Raw genomic sequence first — 18,964 nt, forward strand, 5'->3', positions numbered from 1 at the left:
TTTATTAGAGGACTAAACAATACTGATATAAAGACAAGGAATAGTATACTAAATATACAAAAGTGACTTCAAAAGCAAATGGAGAAGATTGACAGCTATAAAAATATACTTGAAATTAGGAATGATAGGGTTAAGTGCAGACAGAAACCAAAAACAAGCTGAATAAAATTCAAAATTAGGCAGCTATGGCTAAAATTAGTAACTATACTACTGCTAGAGGAACCAGTAAGATCTACATTGCTTGTTGAAGTAATTCTCACAATATAAAATAATACAAGATGGGAAATGGACTGTAGTTTAAACCTTCTATGCATTTAATCAAACACATGAGTTATATCTTAAGAAGGCTTCTTTCTCTGAGTATGTATTTTGTCCTTGAAGCCATGCAGAGAATTTCTATCTGGTCTTCTCAAGATGATGTAGCACTTGGGGACAAAGATGCAACACAGAAGCCCTGCACTGGAGGCCAAGATGCAGAAGACCTCCACAGCCACCATGACCTTCCCCTTGGCACTGTGGTAGACAGGAAGGAAGGTGAGCCACACACTGCAGAACACCAGCATGCTGAAGGTCAGGAACTTGGCTTCATTGAAGGTGTCAGGCAGATTCCTGGCCAGAAAAGCCACAGTGAAGCTGGCCAGGGCCAGGGAGCCCAGATATCCCAGGACACAGTAGAAAGCGGTGAGGGAGCCCTTGTTGCACAGGATGATGATGTAGCCATGTTCAGTGTGTGCATCAGTGTCCACAAAGGGAGGAGAGGTTCCCAGCCAGAATCCACAGAGAGTCACCTGGATGAGGGTGCAGATGGGAATGATGAAGTTAGGAGCCCCTGATACCAGCAGCCACCTAATCCTTCTCCCTGGAGAAGTGGCTCTGAAGGCCAGAACCACAGTCACAGTTTTAGCCAACACTGTGGAAACAGCCACAGTGAAGACAAGCCCAAATATGGTCTGCTGCAGGATGCAAGTGATTGTGTTAGGATGGCCAATAAAGAGCAAGGAACAGAGGAAACAGAATATGAGGGAGATGAGCAGGATATAACTGAGAGACAGGTTGTTGGCTTTCACAATGGGGGTGTCCTGATACTTAACAAAGACCCCAAGAATAGCAGCAGTGAGTTTGGAGAAACAGAGAGCCACACAGTCCAGGGCCATTCCCAAGGGTTCTTCATGAGTCAGGAAACTTGCAGCTTTGGGGAGGCACTGGTTTCTCTCTGTGTTGGGATACTCATCATCTGGACACTTTATACACTGCTCCATATCTGGTAAGAAAAGGGAGTTACATTTGTCTTGCTTTGGTACTTCCTTTTTCTCAATTGAAATTGGTAAGTCCCCTCTTAGAAGGGTCTCTAGCATGTTACTACTTATTATAACCCATTACCAAGTAATATAAAAATGCCTGGTACTGGTCTTTTGCACCTTTTCTATCCCATAGCATCAACCTCATCCTCATTATTTGCTTTTTCATTCTCTTGTCTTACTCACTGACTCTTAGATAGGAAAGAAACATGGTAATCGTACATTTCTAAAATTTCACTTATCATAAAATCTTTGAAACATCTATTATATTAGCATTCTAAAATTGGGGCAAAATACCTGAAAGTAAGAGTAATGAATTCAGAAGACATTCTCTTTTTTCTAAGACTGACTTCAACGCATATAGGAAATAGGTCATTTTACATACTTCAAATGTACTAAAAGTAATTTCCTGACTTTTCATGAGCTATTATATGAGCTCTCAGCACTGTGTGCATGATTCTGCTACTGGTATTCAAATTTGTGAATAATATAGCTTACATTGCTGTTTGTGTTTGTTTGAAATTTTAAAAGAAGGCAGTGTTACATTCTTTTATTCATCACACTCTATTTGTGTCTCTTTCTACCTGTGAGATAGTGGTAACAGAGAATCAAGGCTCTCTCAGCTTTAAATTCATGCTCTACAGAACACTTGTGTCTAATACTTAAACCCAACTCAGCTCTCTTTTTTATGTTTTTTAATTTTTTATAGTTTTTTTATAGTGAAAATACCGTACAGAGGGGTTACAATTACATGGGCAAGGTAATGAGTACAGTTCTTATCAAGCATTGTTGCCTCCTCCTTTGCTTCCCTTTCCCATCACTTCCCATCTCCACCCCGCCCCGTGTCTTCCCATCCCCCCATCCCCCATTCCCCCCCAATCTCCTTCATCCTCCCACCCGCACCAAAATTGTAAAGTTCGTTTTTCGACATAACGTGTTGTACATCTCAGTGTTGCAAAGGGTCCACCTGTATCCCTATTTAAACAATTAGTTTTTTTCCCTTCCCCTCCGCAAATTATACCAACATCAAATACAGTGAAAACAGGGGTTATACCACGGGGGAGGGACATACAAAGTAACAAAGAAATATCTTTTAAATATGTTAGAAACAATAGCAAGAAAGAAAAAAAAAACATTTGAGTCCTTATCTTGAGGTTCATTTTGCCTAATATCAACTTACCTGACCGTTTCTGCTTGTCTCAGACATATATTAGTTATTGCAGATAAGGGAAACCATGGGACCTATGTCTGTTTGCACCTGGCTTACTTCACTTGATATAATTTTTTTCGTCTTTCCATTTCCTAACAAATGGGGCAATGTCATTCTTTCTGATGGAGGCATAGAATTCCATTGTGTATATATGCCACATATTCTTGATCCTTTCATCTCCTAAGAGGAATCTGGGTTGGTTCCATATCTTAGCTATGGTTAATAATGCTGCAATAAACACAGTCGTGCTGGTAGCTTCAGTTAGAAAGGCTATAATCAAGATCGCTAATAACTTCAGATGCTGGAGGGGATGTGGACAGAAGGGAACCCTACTGCATTATTGGTGGGAGTGTAACCTTGTTCAACCATTTTGGAAAGTAGTATGGACTCCACATAGAGCTCCCCTATGACCCAGCAATCCCACTTTTGGGCATTTACCCAAATGATCACAAACAAGACCCAATTCAGCTTTCTAAGAACTTTCTCTATAGCAAGACCAGTCTGCATACATAAAAAAGATATGCAAGATTTATGTGTTCTTTGTGGCATAAATGTAATTTGGAAGATAATGGAGAGTCTGTCTTTAATAGGTATTCATACTTAACCTCAAGCTAAATGGACTCTAGATATTCACTGAGGCCAAAGGAGTATATGCATAGGAGTGGTTGAAAAGGCTCATAGCTAGGTGTAAATGTTCATAGGAAACAATGTTGTGGGCTGGAAGGTGGCTCAATGTTAGAGTGCTTGCATCGCATGCATAAGACTCTGGGTTTGATTCCTCAGCACCACATAAGCAGAAAAAGCTAGAAGTGGAGTTATGGCTGAAGTAGTAGAATGCTAGCCTTCAGCTGAAGAGCTGAGGAACAGCGCTCAAGCCCAGAGTTTAGGCATCATGACCGACAAAAAATAAATAAAAAATGGAAACAGTGTTGCATGAAATGAATTCCAAGAAAAGGAAACATGCTTTTTAGTTGCTGTTGTTTTTTTTTTTTTGTCTTATTAGTTTGTATTTGGAAGGATAAGGTGGGCACAGAAAAGTTAGGACAAATACAACAAAGGAAAATAAATACAACAGTGGTACTTACTAAATACTATGTGGAAATTTAACTGTACATCTTGTCAGTGGGGGACAGGAAGGGAAAACTGGAAGAGAGCCAGGGAAGGGGAAACATGGTTCAAAAAGAATTGGACTCAAGAAATGTACGCATTATCCTGCCCATGTAACTGTAACTCCTCTGTACAGTCACAAATAAAATTTAAAAAAAAGAATTGGACTCTTTACTTGATTACAGTTGGACTCTTTACTTGATTACAGTAACTGTAATTTCTCTATAGAACAACTTGAGAACCACAATAAAAATATGTAAAAATTCATTATTGAGTAGTGGAGAATGGGTTTCCTTGAGATAAACATGTATAAAATGTCATAGCAAAATTAATTTCATACATAATTTAAGGCCATGAGGTGTATTATTTCAAATAGCAATATCATCAATTGTTACAATTTAAGTACTGAAAAATGGAAGACTTTGGTTCTGTAATCCAAATACAAACTTTTTCCTTGGACTTGGATACATTAGGGAATACTAGGATGAGTTAGAGAATTTCTTAAGAAGTCAGAGACTTACCTGTCCCATTAGAAATCTCATTCTCTACGCAAGGTGCACAGTCAAAGCAACAGACAACCTTTCCCACCTGAGGGGATTTCCGGAATCCAGGACCACAACTCTCACTGCAAACAGAGTAAGGAGGCTGAGGAAAATCAGATATGTGTTGGTAAATATTCAGTCTATTAAATGACATTCAAAAAGAACAGGTGTTCCTAAACATTTGACCATAAGTATAATTATTTTATATACTTAGAGACAATTAATTGATTGGATGTTATTTTAGATTTTCTGACACAATCCACAAAGGCTTTTGTGCTATAGCTTTCAACTTCAGCCCATGATACTATTGAGAACTGTGGAACCTTTAAGAGGTGGCTCCTAAGGGTAAGATATTTCTGGCCACTTGCCAGAAACTTCCTTGGCTTCATAGAGGTTTTCTTTTGTCAGTCATGGGTCTTGAACTCTAGGCCTGGGCATTGTACTTCAGCTCTTCAGCTTAAAGAGAGCACTTTACCACTTGAGCCACAGTGCCACTTCCAGTTTGCTGGTTGTTTATTGGTGATAAGAATCTCATGGACTTTCCTACTAGAGCTGGCTTTGAACCATGATCCTCAGATCTCAGTTCCCTTAGTAGCTAGGATTACAGGCAGGTATGAGCAACTGGTGCATGGCTTATAGCATAACTTTTCTCCTACTACTTTGTGAAATATGGAAATATAGAAACAAGAAGTAAAATACTCATTGAAACTTTTAATACCATGGTAGACCCCAAGCCCCTCGTATGTTCCTATTTGTTTTCCATTTGTTTGAGATCAAAATGTTCCTCTGGTACAGGCTCCTTAGGTGAATCCTCTCACCATGGATGCCTAAATAACAGGTCAACTAAGGGTGGATGGAAACATGCACTGAGGGAGCAAAATAAACCTTTCAACCTTATGAAATTATTGCTTTTTCAGGTATTTTGTTTTAATACTAAAATATGATTATAACAGATGTCATCTAGATTTCATGATAAATGAGCACTTAGAAATGTTCTATTAGTACATTTCTGTCCCATCTAAAGTGAATCAGACAATTTCAAGTTAAAACTCATTAAATGTACAATACTGGATGATTAGTGAGCACAAGGGACATAAGATATAGGAGTCCTTTTTGCTTACTTACAATGAGTTCTAATCATTTGTGTTATCTTGAACCCACCTCGGTAGTTCCTATGGCCCACTCTATCATATCTTTAGATACAGACAGTTGATGATCATGAGGAGCATATGGAGAAAACTTCCCAATTTTCACTTTGAGTTCAAGACCTTCTGGAAAGTTCCAAATATTCAAAATATCATACTCTGCCTCTAATTTCCTTTCCTCATTCAAAATCACTTGGTCTCCAGCAGGATTGTAAAATTGGATGTTCTTCAGAAAAGGGTGCAGCTACAAGAGATACATCATGTCATGGTAAAGAGAATCCAAGAGTTGAAACAGAAATGCTGAATTCAACCAAACCTCTCATTTTCTTTAATCCTTACTCCTTACTTTATCATTCAAAATTAACAAAGATATCAAATGAAGTCTCACTAAAGAATGTGTAGAGGGAACTAAAAAGGTCATGCTTCTGAATTCTGATTATTACAAGGCATTTTTTTTTCAAGAGAAATCACCTCTACATAACAATGACTAAGACAATTCTCAGTTGGCTATCTAAAAGATTTGTGGAACTCATAATTCTATCAATACCCCAGAAATTTTATTGGCAAATTGATGATATATAATGTGGAATAAACAAGGTTATTTGTTTTTGTACATTTACTTATTTAATTTTTTATTTTTATTTCTATATATCATGGGTCTTGCACTCAGAGCCTAGGTATTATCTCTCAGCTTGTTCACTGAAGGCTACCATTCTACCACTTTGGGTCACAAAGCCAATTCTAGTTTTCTGGTTGTGAATTTGAGATAATAGTCTCAGAGACTTTCCTGCCTACACTGGCTTCCAACAGTGATCCTAATATCTCAGTCTCCTGAGTAGCTAGGATTAGAGGAGTGAGTCATTGGCACTCAGCTCATTTAATTTCTTAACATGTTAAATATGGAAATTGTCCATGATTCTTTTTACTATCTTTATGTGATATCCAAAATCAATGTGTGAATACAAGCTATCTCAATTTACTCATTCATCATTCTACTTCATCTTTTCCAAACCCTCCATCCTTTAAGTTACTTTCTAAGAAACAAAATCATTGGAATAATTAAGTACTTAAAGAACAGATCATCCTTTGCTATTGAGAAGCTTCTAGTGAAAAGACTGATTGTAAAAGCATTCAGTGTGAGGTTATTGTGGTAACTTGTAACAGCAATATTTGGGAAAATGTCACAAATTTCCAATGCTATTTTTCTCAAAGAGCACGTGAAGAGAGGTTTGGAGTAACCTTACAAATATTTTTAAAAGTACAATTCCTCTTGGGTCTTTTGCAAAAGTTTTGAATGTATTAAAATTTACTTTGGTTTTCATGTATAGATTTGAAAAGGGGAGGTATTACCTGTGCAGGGGAAGGCACCCTCCATCTCTCATTACTCATTGCTGGCTCTTCTGTTTGAAGAAGAAGTATCTCATGGAGAGCCCATGCCACAGCATAGACAGCATTATAGATATTGTAACTCTCTTCAGACATGGCCATGTCAAAAATTTGCACAGGCAACCATTCCAAGGAGGCAGCATGTGGACAGTTCTCCCACATTACACAGTCAGACTCAAAATGGGAGCAATTAAAAGAGAAAAACCACAACTTAGCAAGGTAAAAGTCTTCTGGATATTTGGAAGGGTTGACTTCCCTGATAAAATCTGTGAATCCAGCTATGTCTTCATGGTGATATGAAAAAATGAGAGGTACATGGAATGAGCCTAACATGAAATACTTCCTTCCGATGGATAAATCACACTGTGAGTTCAAGAGCCAAACTTTGCTTGTTATTAAATATTGCCCAAGATATACCATTAAGTCTAACAGGTATTCCTTTTTACCATAAATGATAAGTACATTTGCTGATGATTTATTGATCTGGTTCTGAATTGTTATGAGGTTAATTACTTGTGTCAGAGTACTGTCAGAAATCATATGCTCAAAGGCTACACAGATTTTGTTCTTGTCCATTGCTTCTCTCAGTTCTGAAAGGATCGATAAACCATTCTCATCTTGTGAGATCAATAGCCCTACCCAGTTCCAGCTGAAATGAAGTAGTAAGGAGACCATGGCAATCGCTAGAAATGTGTCCTTTGGGGATATTTGATAGAGAGAAGGAAACTTGACATGGTCACTCAGGGCAGGATCAAAAGCCCCAAAGGTAAGCTAAAGGGAAAGAAAAATGGAGGCTCACAAGTAAGAAATTTCCTATACATCACAACCTAAGTCTTGATTTATATTCAGCAACAGGTTGAGTTAGGTGGAAGGAAAAGTTTGGTTTTGAAATTTTTAATTAAATTGTAAAAATTATTTTTAAATCATTATACAATGATTTTTAAACTGAGCTTGTCAATTATGTATATAATGCCTATTGATCATTATCCCATTGTTGCTATTATTCTTGCCTCTTCTATACCAACATTACTCATTTCCTTGTTCCTTGTTTCATTTGCCCAAATATACTTGAATACTATGAGTATACTTGCACATTATTCCTCTTTTTTTAACCTTCATCATAATCCTTTTAATATCATACCCCTTACATATTAAATCTTTAATTCCATAGTGTTAACTGTCCAGAGTGGTTACACCATGGAAATCCACTTTTCTATATACCATAATTTAGCTAATTTAATCATGTATATGTGTTTCTCGCCACTTACAGTTTCTTATACTGATTTTGTATTCCATGTTTATATTTTAAATTCAACTTCCACAGATGAGAGAAAACATTTTGCTTTTCTATGCTTAACTTTGTTCACTCAATAACTTCATATTTTAATCATTTCCCACTTCCTGATTGCTTTCTAAAAAATTATTCCACAAGCCTTAGGCTCATGGTCATCCCATGGTTTTCTCTAACATTTTCTATTCTCATTTAAACGATGAGAGGCTGGATAACACAGTATTTTGGAGTACTTAACTTTAGACATTATAAAAAAGCATACGTCTTTATGTTATGACTTTTCCTAGCATTTTCTTATAGCAACTCAAAATGGAATCAAAGGAGACATCTTACACCTCCCTCTGTACTTCACCTGTGGAAATTTGTAGAGTTCCAGCAGTGTTCCAATCTGCACAGATGTCATTCCTGATGTTCCTGCAAGTACTGCTACAAAATTACTTTCTCCTATGCAAGTGTAGTTAGGGATCTTGCTTGGCCCAGAAAGCCAAATAAAAGAGTTCTCAAAGGCAGACCAAGCTCTGAAATCAGCATTATAGATATCAAATCCCAAAGTCATGTTGTGTAAAAGATTGGAGTTGTTGTTGATTTCTTCAATAACAAAAGCCAAAGCCAGGACAAGCTGATAGCACTTGAAAACAAACCTGCACAGGAGACATAAGAAATTGATCAAGAATAATCCAAAACTTATCTTCACATCAATGCAATGACTTTGGTGGATTCAATGTTTGTTCCTCTACAAATTAAATATATTGAAAAATTGCACCTTTTATGAGATATTAGTAATATCATGTCTATATATAATCCCAGAGAGCTTGATTTTTTCTGTCTTTCATAGGTAACCCACCAAAAAAGCATATGCTCTATTAAACATGGAGTGGGTCTTCATGAGACACCAAATATTCTTTTGTTTTATTGTTGGGGTAACTACCACCACATGTGTGAAAAATAAGTCTTTGATTTTTAAGCCACTCACTTTAAGTTATATGGCTATCTGGAGGCCATGCTAATTTAGATAATGTATCAATTTAAGATTGATACAACTTTCAAAGGTAGAGCAAGGGGTCATATGAGGAAGGCCCTGTGGTTTTGCTTGCAGCACCAACACATCAAACAACTCTTTCTGCACTAGCTACCAGAAAAAATAGTTGAAGCCTCAAGAAAACAGCCTAAATCTCATATGTGTAACAAAGCAAATGAGATGCTTTAAAAATGCAGCAGAAAGTGGTTTCCCATATCACTTTCCTCCACTACATTCCAAGAAACTCCTCACAAGGAGATGAGCCTCCAAACTGGAGGATGGAAAGAGAGTTGTAATTAAATAAAGCCCTAGTCTGAAATCCCTGTTTCAAGGCCAGCAGGGTGAAATTTAGTGCTGGGAAATGCCTTGATGATGAGTACTTCCTTCACAAGATATGTATGTAGATTGCGATAATGAAAAGGAAAGGGTACAGGGAGTAAGAATGTCAAAGATCTCTACCCTCTCCAAAAACCAGCCCTGGCCAGAAAGACTGTAAGATGCTTATCTCCAATTAACCTACAAGAAAACTGGAAGTGAAGTTGTAGATCAATTAATAAAAGCACTATCTTTGAGCACAAAAAGATTAGGGAAAGAATGAAGAGACTGAGTTCAAACTCCAGTATTGCTAAAAATAATCATAGTAATAATAACCCTTATGTGGAAGAGTAATGCAAAAGCCAAGCAGAATGTGTGAAAGAGAGAAAGAATGTGTGAAAAAGTTATTAGAAATTGGCAATTGTGTCTGTGGACACCAGTGGCTCACACTTATAATTCTATCTACTCAGAAGCCTGAGATTTGAGGATCACAGTAGGGAAGCAAGCCCGGGGCAGTAAAGCCAAGAGACTCATATCATCATTTAACAACGAAAATGCCAGAATGGAACTGAGGCTCAAGTGGTAGAGTGGTAGCACTGAGTGTAATCCTAACTACTCAGGAGGCTGAGATGCCAGGATCAAACTTCAAAGCCAGCCATAGTAGAAAACCCCATATGATCCTTATCTCCAAGTAACTAGCAAAACACTGGAAGTGGAGCTGTGGCTCATGTGGTAGAGTGCGAGCCTTGAGCAAATAGCTCAGGTACAGCACCCAGTACCTGATTTCAAGTCAAAGCAAACCAAGTTTAGGGTGATCAAGGTCAATCAAACAGTCCACCCTCTCATCTTGGACAAGCTCTCCTATGATCAAGTCCTGTCAAGTCTGCAAATGAAAAGGAAATCATAGTACATAAGTGTGCCCCTGTTTCCCTAACAGCTGACTTCTCATTAAAATCTGCCCAAACCAGGACAGAGGGGCAGGATATCTTTACAGCACTGTTGGTATGATACCAAGTATCCACCATGTGTACTGCATTTAGCAAAGATATCCCATAGCACTGAAGCAGAGATCAAGATATTTCCTGTCAATCAAGGTTAAGGAAATTTATCACTATTAGATATCTTCTACAAGGAATAGGAAAGAAAAATTTTCAATGCAAAAAAGTTAATGACAAAGAAAAGAAGACAACGATGTATAAAACTTTATGATGAATGATAATATAATCTGACAATGTTCTAACATTTTATATATGCTATTAACTATATACATATTTCTTAGAAGAAGAAAAGTATTATCAACTTCACAACTATATTTTCAAGTATATATACCAAATAGGCAGAACAAGCTGGAAAAACACAAGAAAAATGTCAAGTCCAGCTATCTCAACTGCCACTCATGATAATCAGCCAACAGAGCAGTTAATGAATAATCCAGAGGAGACTTCCCCAAAGGCTCTACAAACACTATTGGTAAACATGCTGAATGAAAAGATTGAAAGCCTGAAAAGGACTCTGTGTGAGTGTAATAGGAAAATGAGTCAGTAAGAGAGGGAAAAGCATGAGCTTTATGAGTCTATTCAAAAAATGATACAGGAATTTCAGGAGCATGATTAGGCTAACCAAAGATTTCTACAGGAACTTTGTGAGTGTGAGGAAGCTAATCAAATTTTAATACAAGAATTTCATGAGTGGGATGAGCATACACAAAGATTAATGAAGGCTTTCATGGAATCCACAAACAGACAGATGAAGGAATCCAGGGAGTCCACAAAGGGAATGCTGAATGGAGCCCATCAGAAGGAAAGGGAATCCAATGAAACCATAACCAATGAACTAGGGATAGAAGAATGAACACTAAAAACCAAATTAAGGAAGTAAAGAAGTCCGTTCAAGTTGTAAAACAAAGCTCCAACAAAGAATTTGAAGCAATCAAAGCTGGCCAATTAGAAGAAAAGGAAATACAAAACAAAGTAAAAAGTCTTGACAATAGGTTAGACCATGTGGAAAATCGAATCTCTGGGATTAGAGACAGCATAGATATTAAAGAGAAACTTCAGAGAAGTATTTAAGACAAATCCATGAAATATGATAGACCTAGTCAACATTTAAAAGACACCATCAGAAAGCCTAATCTGAGACTAATGGGTGTAGAGAAGCACCTAGAGACAGAAGTTAATTGTCTAGGAATTTTATTTAAGAAGATCCTAGCAGAGAACTTCCCAAATATGCAAAAAAGATAGGACTATTCAGATACAAGAAGCTTTTAGAACATCAACCAGACCAGAACAGGACATCCTACCATCACATTTTGATCTGCACAGGATCAATTCAGACCAAAGAAAAGATCCTTAAAGCTATCAAGGCTTCCCCTATAAATGGAAGCCAATTAGAATAACTTCAGATTTCTCAGCAGAGACAATTAAAGCAATAAGAGCCTGGAATTCATATGCCATGCCCTAAAGACAAACAGCTATCAACCAAGAATACTCTTCTTCATAATGGAAGGTTAAGTAATAACCTTCCATAGCAAAGAAAAACTGAAACAATATATTTCCACCAAACCAGCCCTACAAAAGATACTTAAAGATGTCCTACACATAGAAAACCAACAAGACCACAATAAAAGCTAAGAAAGAGCCCCCAAACAGAGAATCCCATAATCATAGGAAGAACCCAGTTGGCATAGCCCCCAAGAAGGTGGATACCTTGGCAGGAATTACCAAACACATCTCAGTCCTAACTCTCAATATTAATGGACTTAATTCTCAACTTAAGCCACATAGACTGTCTAGTTGGATCAAAATGCAAGATCCTTCTATCTGCTGCCTTCAAGAGACACACCTTGTGTAGAACCAGGAATAAGAGAAATCACACCAAAGAAAATGAAGGAATGGATGGATTTACAGCTGAATTCTACAAGGCCTTCAAATCAGAACTCACACCAAATACTCCTCTAACTCTTGAATGATATTGAAAAATGAAAAGTCCCTACAAACTCTTTTTATGAAGCCATCGTGACCCTCATCCCCAAACCAGGCAGGGACTCATCAAAGAAAGAGAACTATAGACCCATTACTTTGATGAACATTGATGCAAAATTTCTCAACATAATTTTGGCCAATGGACTTCAACAACTCACCAAAAAAATTCGTACTCCACAATCAAACAAGATTCATTTCAGGGATGCATAGCTGGTTCAATATATGCAAATCAATTAATATAATTCATCACATCAACAAGAGCAAGGAGAAGAACTACATGTTTATCTCAATAGATGCAGAAAAAGCATTTGAGAAGATCCAACACCCCTTTGTAATGAAAACTTGGGAAAAATTAGGAATCCAAGGAACATTCCTTAGTATAATAAAAGCTGTGCAATACAAACCTATAGCCAGCATTAAACTTAATGGAGAAAAGTTAATCTATTTCCTCTAAACTCAGGAGTGAGACAAGGATGTCCACTCTCTCTATTCTTCAATTTAGTATGAGAATGCCTAGCTATGGCAATAAGAAAAGATGCGAATATAAAGGAGATCCAAATAGAGAAAGATGAAGTAAAACCCTCCCTCTTTGCAGATGACATGATCTTGTATTTAAAGAATCCCATGAACTCCACTCCCAAATTACTCAAGCTGATTTGAAACTTTGGCAAGGTAGCAGGGTATAAAATTAACCCTGAAAAATCAATGACTTTTCTGTATACCAACAATGAGAAGATCGTGGCTGAAATCAAGAAAGCAACTCCTTTTGTAACAGCCCCACAAAAAACTAAAATACCTAGGAATTAACTTAACCAAAGAAGTGAAGTACCTCTACAATGAAAACTTTAAAAACCTGAAAAAGGAAACTAAAGCAGAACTTAGAAAGTTGAAAACCTCCCAAGCTCCTGGATTAGGAGGATTAACATCGTGAAAGTGGCAATGTTGCCAAAGCTTATCTACAAATTCAATAAGATACCTATAAATATCCCAAATTCATTCTTCAAGGAAACAGTAGAAGCTACCCCCAAATTCATATGGAACAATTAAAGAACCTGAATAGGAAAAACAATCCTTAGCAGAAAGAACAGTGCTGGAGGAATATCAATACCAAATTTCAAACACTACTACAAAGCCATAGTAATAAAAACAGCTTGGCACTGGCACAAGAACAAACCTGAGGAACAATGGAATAGAACTGAAGACCCGGAAATGAACCCATAGACCTATAGCCACCTATTCTTCGATAAGGGAGCTAAAAAATAGAATGGAATAAAGACAATCTCTTTAGTAAATGGGGCTGGAAAAGTTGTTCAAACACCTGTAGAAAACTAAAGCTTGATCCTTATATATCACCCTTCATCAGAACCAACTTCAAATATCTCAAGGACCTTGGAATCAAAGCAGAAACAGTCAAAACATTACAGGAAGGAATAGGAGAAACTCTAGGGTTTCTTGGCACTGGCCAAAATTTTCTTAATAAAGACACAGAAACACAATAAATCAAAGAAATATTTGACAAATGGGATTGCATGAAACTTTAGAGCTTCTGCATGGCAAAAGACATAGCTAGCAAGATTAAAAGAAAGCCCACAGATTGGGAGAAGATCTTCACTAGCCAAAAAATGGACAAGAGTCTCATATCTAAAATGTAATTAGAACCTCTCAAACCCTCAAAGAAACAACTGCTGGATAAATAAATGGGCTAACCACTTGAAGAGAAACTTCTCTGAAAAGGAAATAATTATGGCCAATAGAAACATGAAGAAATGCTCAACTTCTCTAGCCATAAAAGAAATGCAAATCAAAACAACATTGAGATTCCACCTCACCCCAGTTAGAATGGCTATAATCAATAAATTGAATAATAGCAGATGCTGGAGGGGATGTGGTCCAAAGGAAACCCTACTGCATTGTTGGTGGGAGTGTAAACTCGTTCACCCACTTTGGAAAGCAGTATGGAGTTCCTCAAAAACTCCACGTAGAGCTCCCCTATGTCCCAGCAATCCCACTTTTGGGCATTTACTCACATGAACACAAACAAGACCATACTCAACCTACCAGCACAACTATGTTTATTGCAGTATTATTTCCATAGCTAAGATATAACCAACCCAGATGCCTCTCAGTAGATGAATGGATTAAGAAAATGTGGTATATATACACAATGGAATTCTATCAGAAAGAATGACATTGTCCCATTTGTTAGGAAATGGAAAGACTTGGAAAAAATTGTATTAAGTGAAGTATGACACGACCAAAGAAACATAGGTCCTATGGTTTCCCTTATTTTCAATAACTAGTATATGTCTGGGACAAGTAGAAAAGTTCAAAAGCTATGTACATATGAGCAGATAAAATGATGGTAAGCGAAATGAACCCCAAGATAGGGACACAAGTGTTTTTTTTTTTCTTTTTTGCTATTGTTCCTAAGGTATTTATGATGTACAACGTGATTTTTTTGTTTCATTGTATGTTCCTCCCCCATGGTATAACCCCTGTTTTCACTCTATTTGACGTCAGTGCCCTGCATCTTGTATATACACTTCTCTAGCTTGGAGAGGGGAAAGGAAAAAAACAAAATGCTTAAATAAGGATAAAGGTTGATTCATTGTAGCAATGAGATTTACAAGATATTATATTGAAAATGAACTTTACAATTTAAGCAGGGAGTAGTGGAGAAAGGGAGGAGGGGAGTGTAGTTTGGAGGTGGAAGGGAAAGGATGGCAGGGGAAAAACAAAGGAGGAGGTTACAATGCTTGATAGGAAATGTACTCATTACCTTGCTCATGTAAATGTAACCCCTCTGTACAGTATTTTTACAATAAAAATGTATTAATGTTTCTGTACAGAAACAAGAATGACAATCCCATAACTCCTACCAAAAAAATCCACAATTTGCCAAAGCTATCCAGAGGCAAAAGACCTATGTCAAACTAGTGTGACTCCTACTTTCAATTATAGTAGAGAGCCATAGTAACATAAAAACTGCACTTTCATAAAAACATATATCAATGTAATAGAAGACCTAGAAATATTCTCAATTAACTATATTCATCTTACTCTTATAGTCGTTGTCCAATCCTGCATTACTGGAAGTTGACACCCATATTAAATATGGAACTGTGAAAACAGAGTATCCATATGACAAATACTTAGGCCTGATCTTTCTTTTCATATTCTCCAAAAGGATAAAAGTCAAAATTCATCACAATTCTGAATAGGAAACTTGAGAATTGGAAAATTACAGGTATAGTCATAGTGGAAATTATTCAAGATATAGGCACAGGACACAAATACTTCATAAAATAACAAAAGTTGTGTTCTGCATTGGACACAGTGGTGTAATCATTTTTTTCACTCACAAGAGGAAGAATCCAATCCTCAGCACAGTTTACAAATGTGATTTTATAAAATTGAAATCTTTCATCCAGTCAAGCATTGAGGCTCATGTCTGAAGTTATCACAGTTTAAAGCCAGCCTGGACACAAAAGTACTCTGAGACTTATCTCAAATGAACCAGCAATAAGGTAAAACTACAGCTATGCCTCTATTGGTGAAGTACCATCCTTGAGCAAACATATCAAGCAAGGGGGAGAAACATCTTGTCTAAAGCAGATTAGTAGCACCAAAATAAAAAAATTTTAAAGTTTTAAATTTTCAGTACAACAAAAGAAACATTTAATGAAGACACAGGCAAATAAATGGTTATCAACTTTTGTTAGCTATTCATCTGTTAGGGCTTAATATCATAGTATAAAACAACACTGAAATTTAAACACCAATACAAAAACTAATCCTACCATGAAACAGGCACATGAAGTGAAAGACTTTTTTCAAATGAAAAAGTACAAATAAGAAATCCATACAGGAAACATATAAAACCATTATAACAATCAGCACAATGCAAACCATAGGTATTCTGAAATACCTTATCATGTAACCCAGAATAGCTATCTTCAAAACACAAAGTAACAAATTTGGTGAAGATATGTACAAATAAGAAACAATGAAGATACCTCAGGATATTAACAAAAGAGCTCATATTTGACACATATATATCAATTCTAGCTATCTCTCCAATGTATCAAGCCCAGGTTTCTATACAGATGAATGTGTAAACATGGATGTCATTTTATACCAACTATCCAATTTATAGAATTATCCAGAATGTCCAAAACACAGGAATAAATAGGATATGCCTTCTGTATATGAAGATGAGTTTTCTTTGGAAAAAAGAAGAATAAATCATATATTTTCTTTTGCAAGAAAAATACATAAAAAGAGAAACAGAAAATTATAGATATGGGAGGAGAAACAGCATGTGTGATGAGACATAATAAATGGTCACAAATAGTGGGGGTGACTACAAAGTACATGGCATGAAATAAAGAAACAAAGTAAGAAAACAAATAGTTACCCCAAGTCCTACATTGTAGTCACAATTGAAAAACATTGAAATAACATCTATTGGTGTGGCATTGAGTTCATTCCTTCCAGTGACATCCTATTGCCATGCTGCATTTATCTGTATAGAGGACTTCATAAATGATACATAATGATCTTTAACTTGTAACACATAAATTTTAGAAACTGGATCATAGGATAATGAGGCCAGACTTCTCTGATTTCCACTAGCAGATCTTGCATACCTGTAAGTAGCTGAGAAACATCCTTCAGCTGCAACCTTAACATTCAATGTGTCTGTGTAAGTGCACTAATAAAGACACTCAAATATAATTTACAGTATCAAGGGAAAGAAAATAAGGTGAATGTGAAAAACTAGAGGTGCATAAGAAAGACAAATATCTAGGAATGGCATGGAGGGTTAGGATATATACAAATCTATTCCAAAGCAGTGAAAGAATTCCTGATCTTGTCATCTCTGCCTCCAAATGTGGCAAGTCACCTCACAGTCTATCCTTGTCACACAGCACTGGAAAAGAGGTGGGAACCATTTGCTATAGACAATAACCTTCTGTTGCAATAGGAATCAAATAGCGATTCTGGGACAAAGGAAATTGCCCATGGCCGTCCTTGAATCATATAAATAAATAAAGCCCCAAATAAAACCAATAGTACATCTAGTCACTTGATGAGAGTTTGGGGAAGAGTTGTGAGGCTCCAGAGTTCTTCAGGCATTCCCCATCCTGAAAACAAAAGCATAACTGGAAACAAAACTATGGAGGTATTACTTACATTTTGTTTGCTTCATCATGGGAAGCATCGCTGTTTCTGCGATCTGTTCCCAAAGTGTAGAGAGGGAAGAACCCAGCAATCATCACATCTCCATCTATGTGTGCCCTGTGCTTCATTCTAGAAAAGCAGGCAGTGCCTTCTAAGGAGCTGACAAGGAGTGGAAGCTGGAGAAGAAGGAGGATGAAAATCAAAGGGAACATCACTGAAGCATCTGCCAAGCAGGAATTCTGGCTGGAAGTGAAGCCTGTGGGATCCGGTGCAGATATATAGATTTTATTTATGTCTATGTGTATATGTAGCTTTTTGTTGACAGGGATGGCTACTTTGCTTCTTTCATTGCAACCTTCAGCATTTCCTGGTAGGAATGTGGAAAACTCCCAGCCCTGTGGTTCTGCATCTGAGGCCCAACAACCAGGAAATAAAGAAAAGTTGGAAAACATGTTTACCAGTTGTCCTCTCCAGGTGTTATGCTTTCATCCATGACCACAGAGAGTAAGACCTTGGGGATGAAGTTTTCTTGTTAGATTCTGTTGGAAGCCTGGATTAGCAAATGATTTGTATGAAGTCTATTAGGGCTGATTCAACTGGAAAACATCAATAGATTCCATGTCACGTGAAAGGTGAGATGGTTCACAAAGGTTCATGCCAGGGAGATGTCAACCCAAGTCTTTAGCACTCAGAGGACATCTCACACACCCAATGTCTAAAATAGCAACAGAAAATTGCTGGTTGACCCAAGCCAATTTCAGTAGAATCCCATGCAGAAGACTCCACAAATATGTCCATCTATGATTGCCTGGAGAATGAGTGATTGATCATGTTCAATTCAGCAATGGCTGATAGTGCAGAAGTTGAGCTGCAGAATTGTATTCTGAACTTGACCTTCACAACTGACAATATCACTGGACAACCGGAGTACATGGGTCAATACACTGCCATGAAGCATCAATACATTCACTACCTTGGGTGTCTGTATTTATGCTTTTCTGAGTACCTGTGCTTGCCCAAACAACCCTTTCTTCCCTATCAAAACCATCTCTGTAATTTCTACCACTCAAATATATTGGACATTGGATCTATACAAACTTCTCAATGGCCCTATAGAATGGCTCTAAAGTGCAGTGATTTTATTTTATTCCAGGCTATTTTGTGGAATGCATACTGTGATACACTTTCCTGGAGTCATAATATGTGGGACAGAAAAGAAATTGCATGTGAGCATAAGTCAAGGACAGAACAATCTAATGATGTGCTAATCATATATTGTACCATGGACCACACTAACACAGCATGCTATTAGTAAGGCTAACAATGGAAGTGTGGGATATGGAATTCACAGAAACTTTCCATATTTTCTATGTAATGCTTTTGCAAACATAATGGAGCTCTGAATAACCTGTCTTTGTGATGATAATACAAAATTTTCTAATGAGGTTACGCTTGATCTTAATCATTCTGATACTTATTGCAGTAAA

At 37.0% G+C, this 18,964-nt stretch overlaps 1 protein-coding gene across 1 annotated transcript; it reads right to left on the reverse strand.

Moving 5' to 3' along the window:
* Nucleotides 1-338: 338 nt before the first annotated feature.
* On the reverse strand, nt 339-17,689 carry LOC122119888 (vomeronasal type-2 receptor 116-like). Its single transcript, XM_042693948.1, has 6 exons — nt 17,490-17,689; nt 8,332-8,620; nt 6,671-7,459; nt 5,319-5,546; nt 4,137-4,260; nt 339-1,261 (listed from the first exon to the last, which is right to left on the reverse strand). The coding sequence occupies exons 1-6, from the start codon at nt 17,687-17,689 to the stop codon at nt 339-341; spliced, it is 2,553 nt and encodes an 850-aa protein (XP_042549882.1).
* Nucleotides 17,690-18,964: the final 1,275 nt, after the last annotated feature.

This window comes from Dipodomys spectabilis, unplaced genomic scaffold, assembly GCF_019054845.1.
Source record: "Dipodomys spectabilis isolate Male_0828 unplaced genomic scaffold, ASM1905484v1 ptg000173l, whole genome shotgun sequence".
NCBI classification, from domain to species: domain Eukaryota; kingdom Metazoa; phylum Chordata; class Mammalia; order Rodentia; family Heteromyidae; genus Dipodomys; species Dipodomys spectabilis.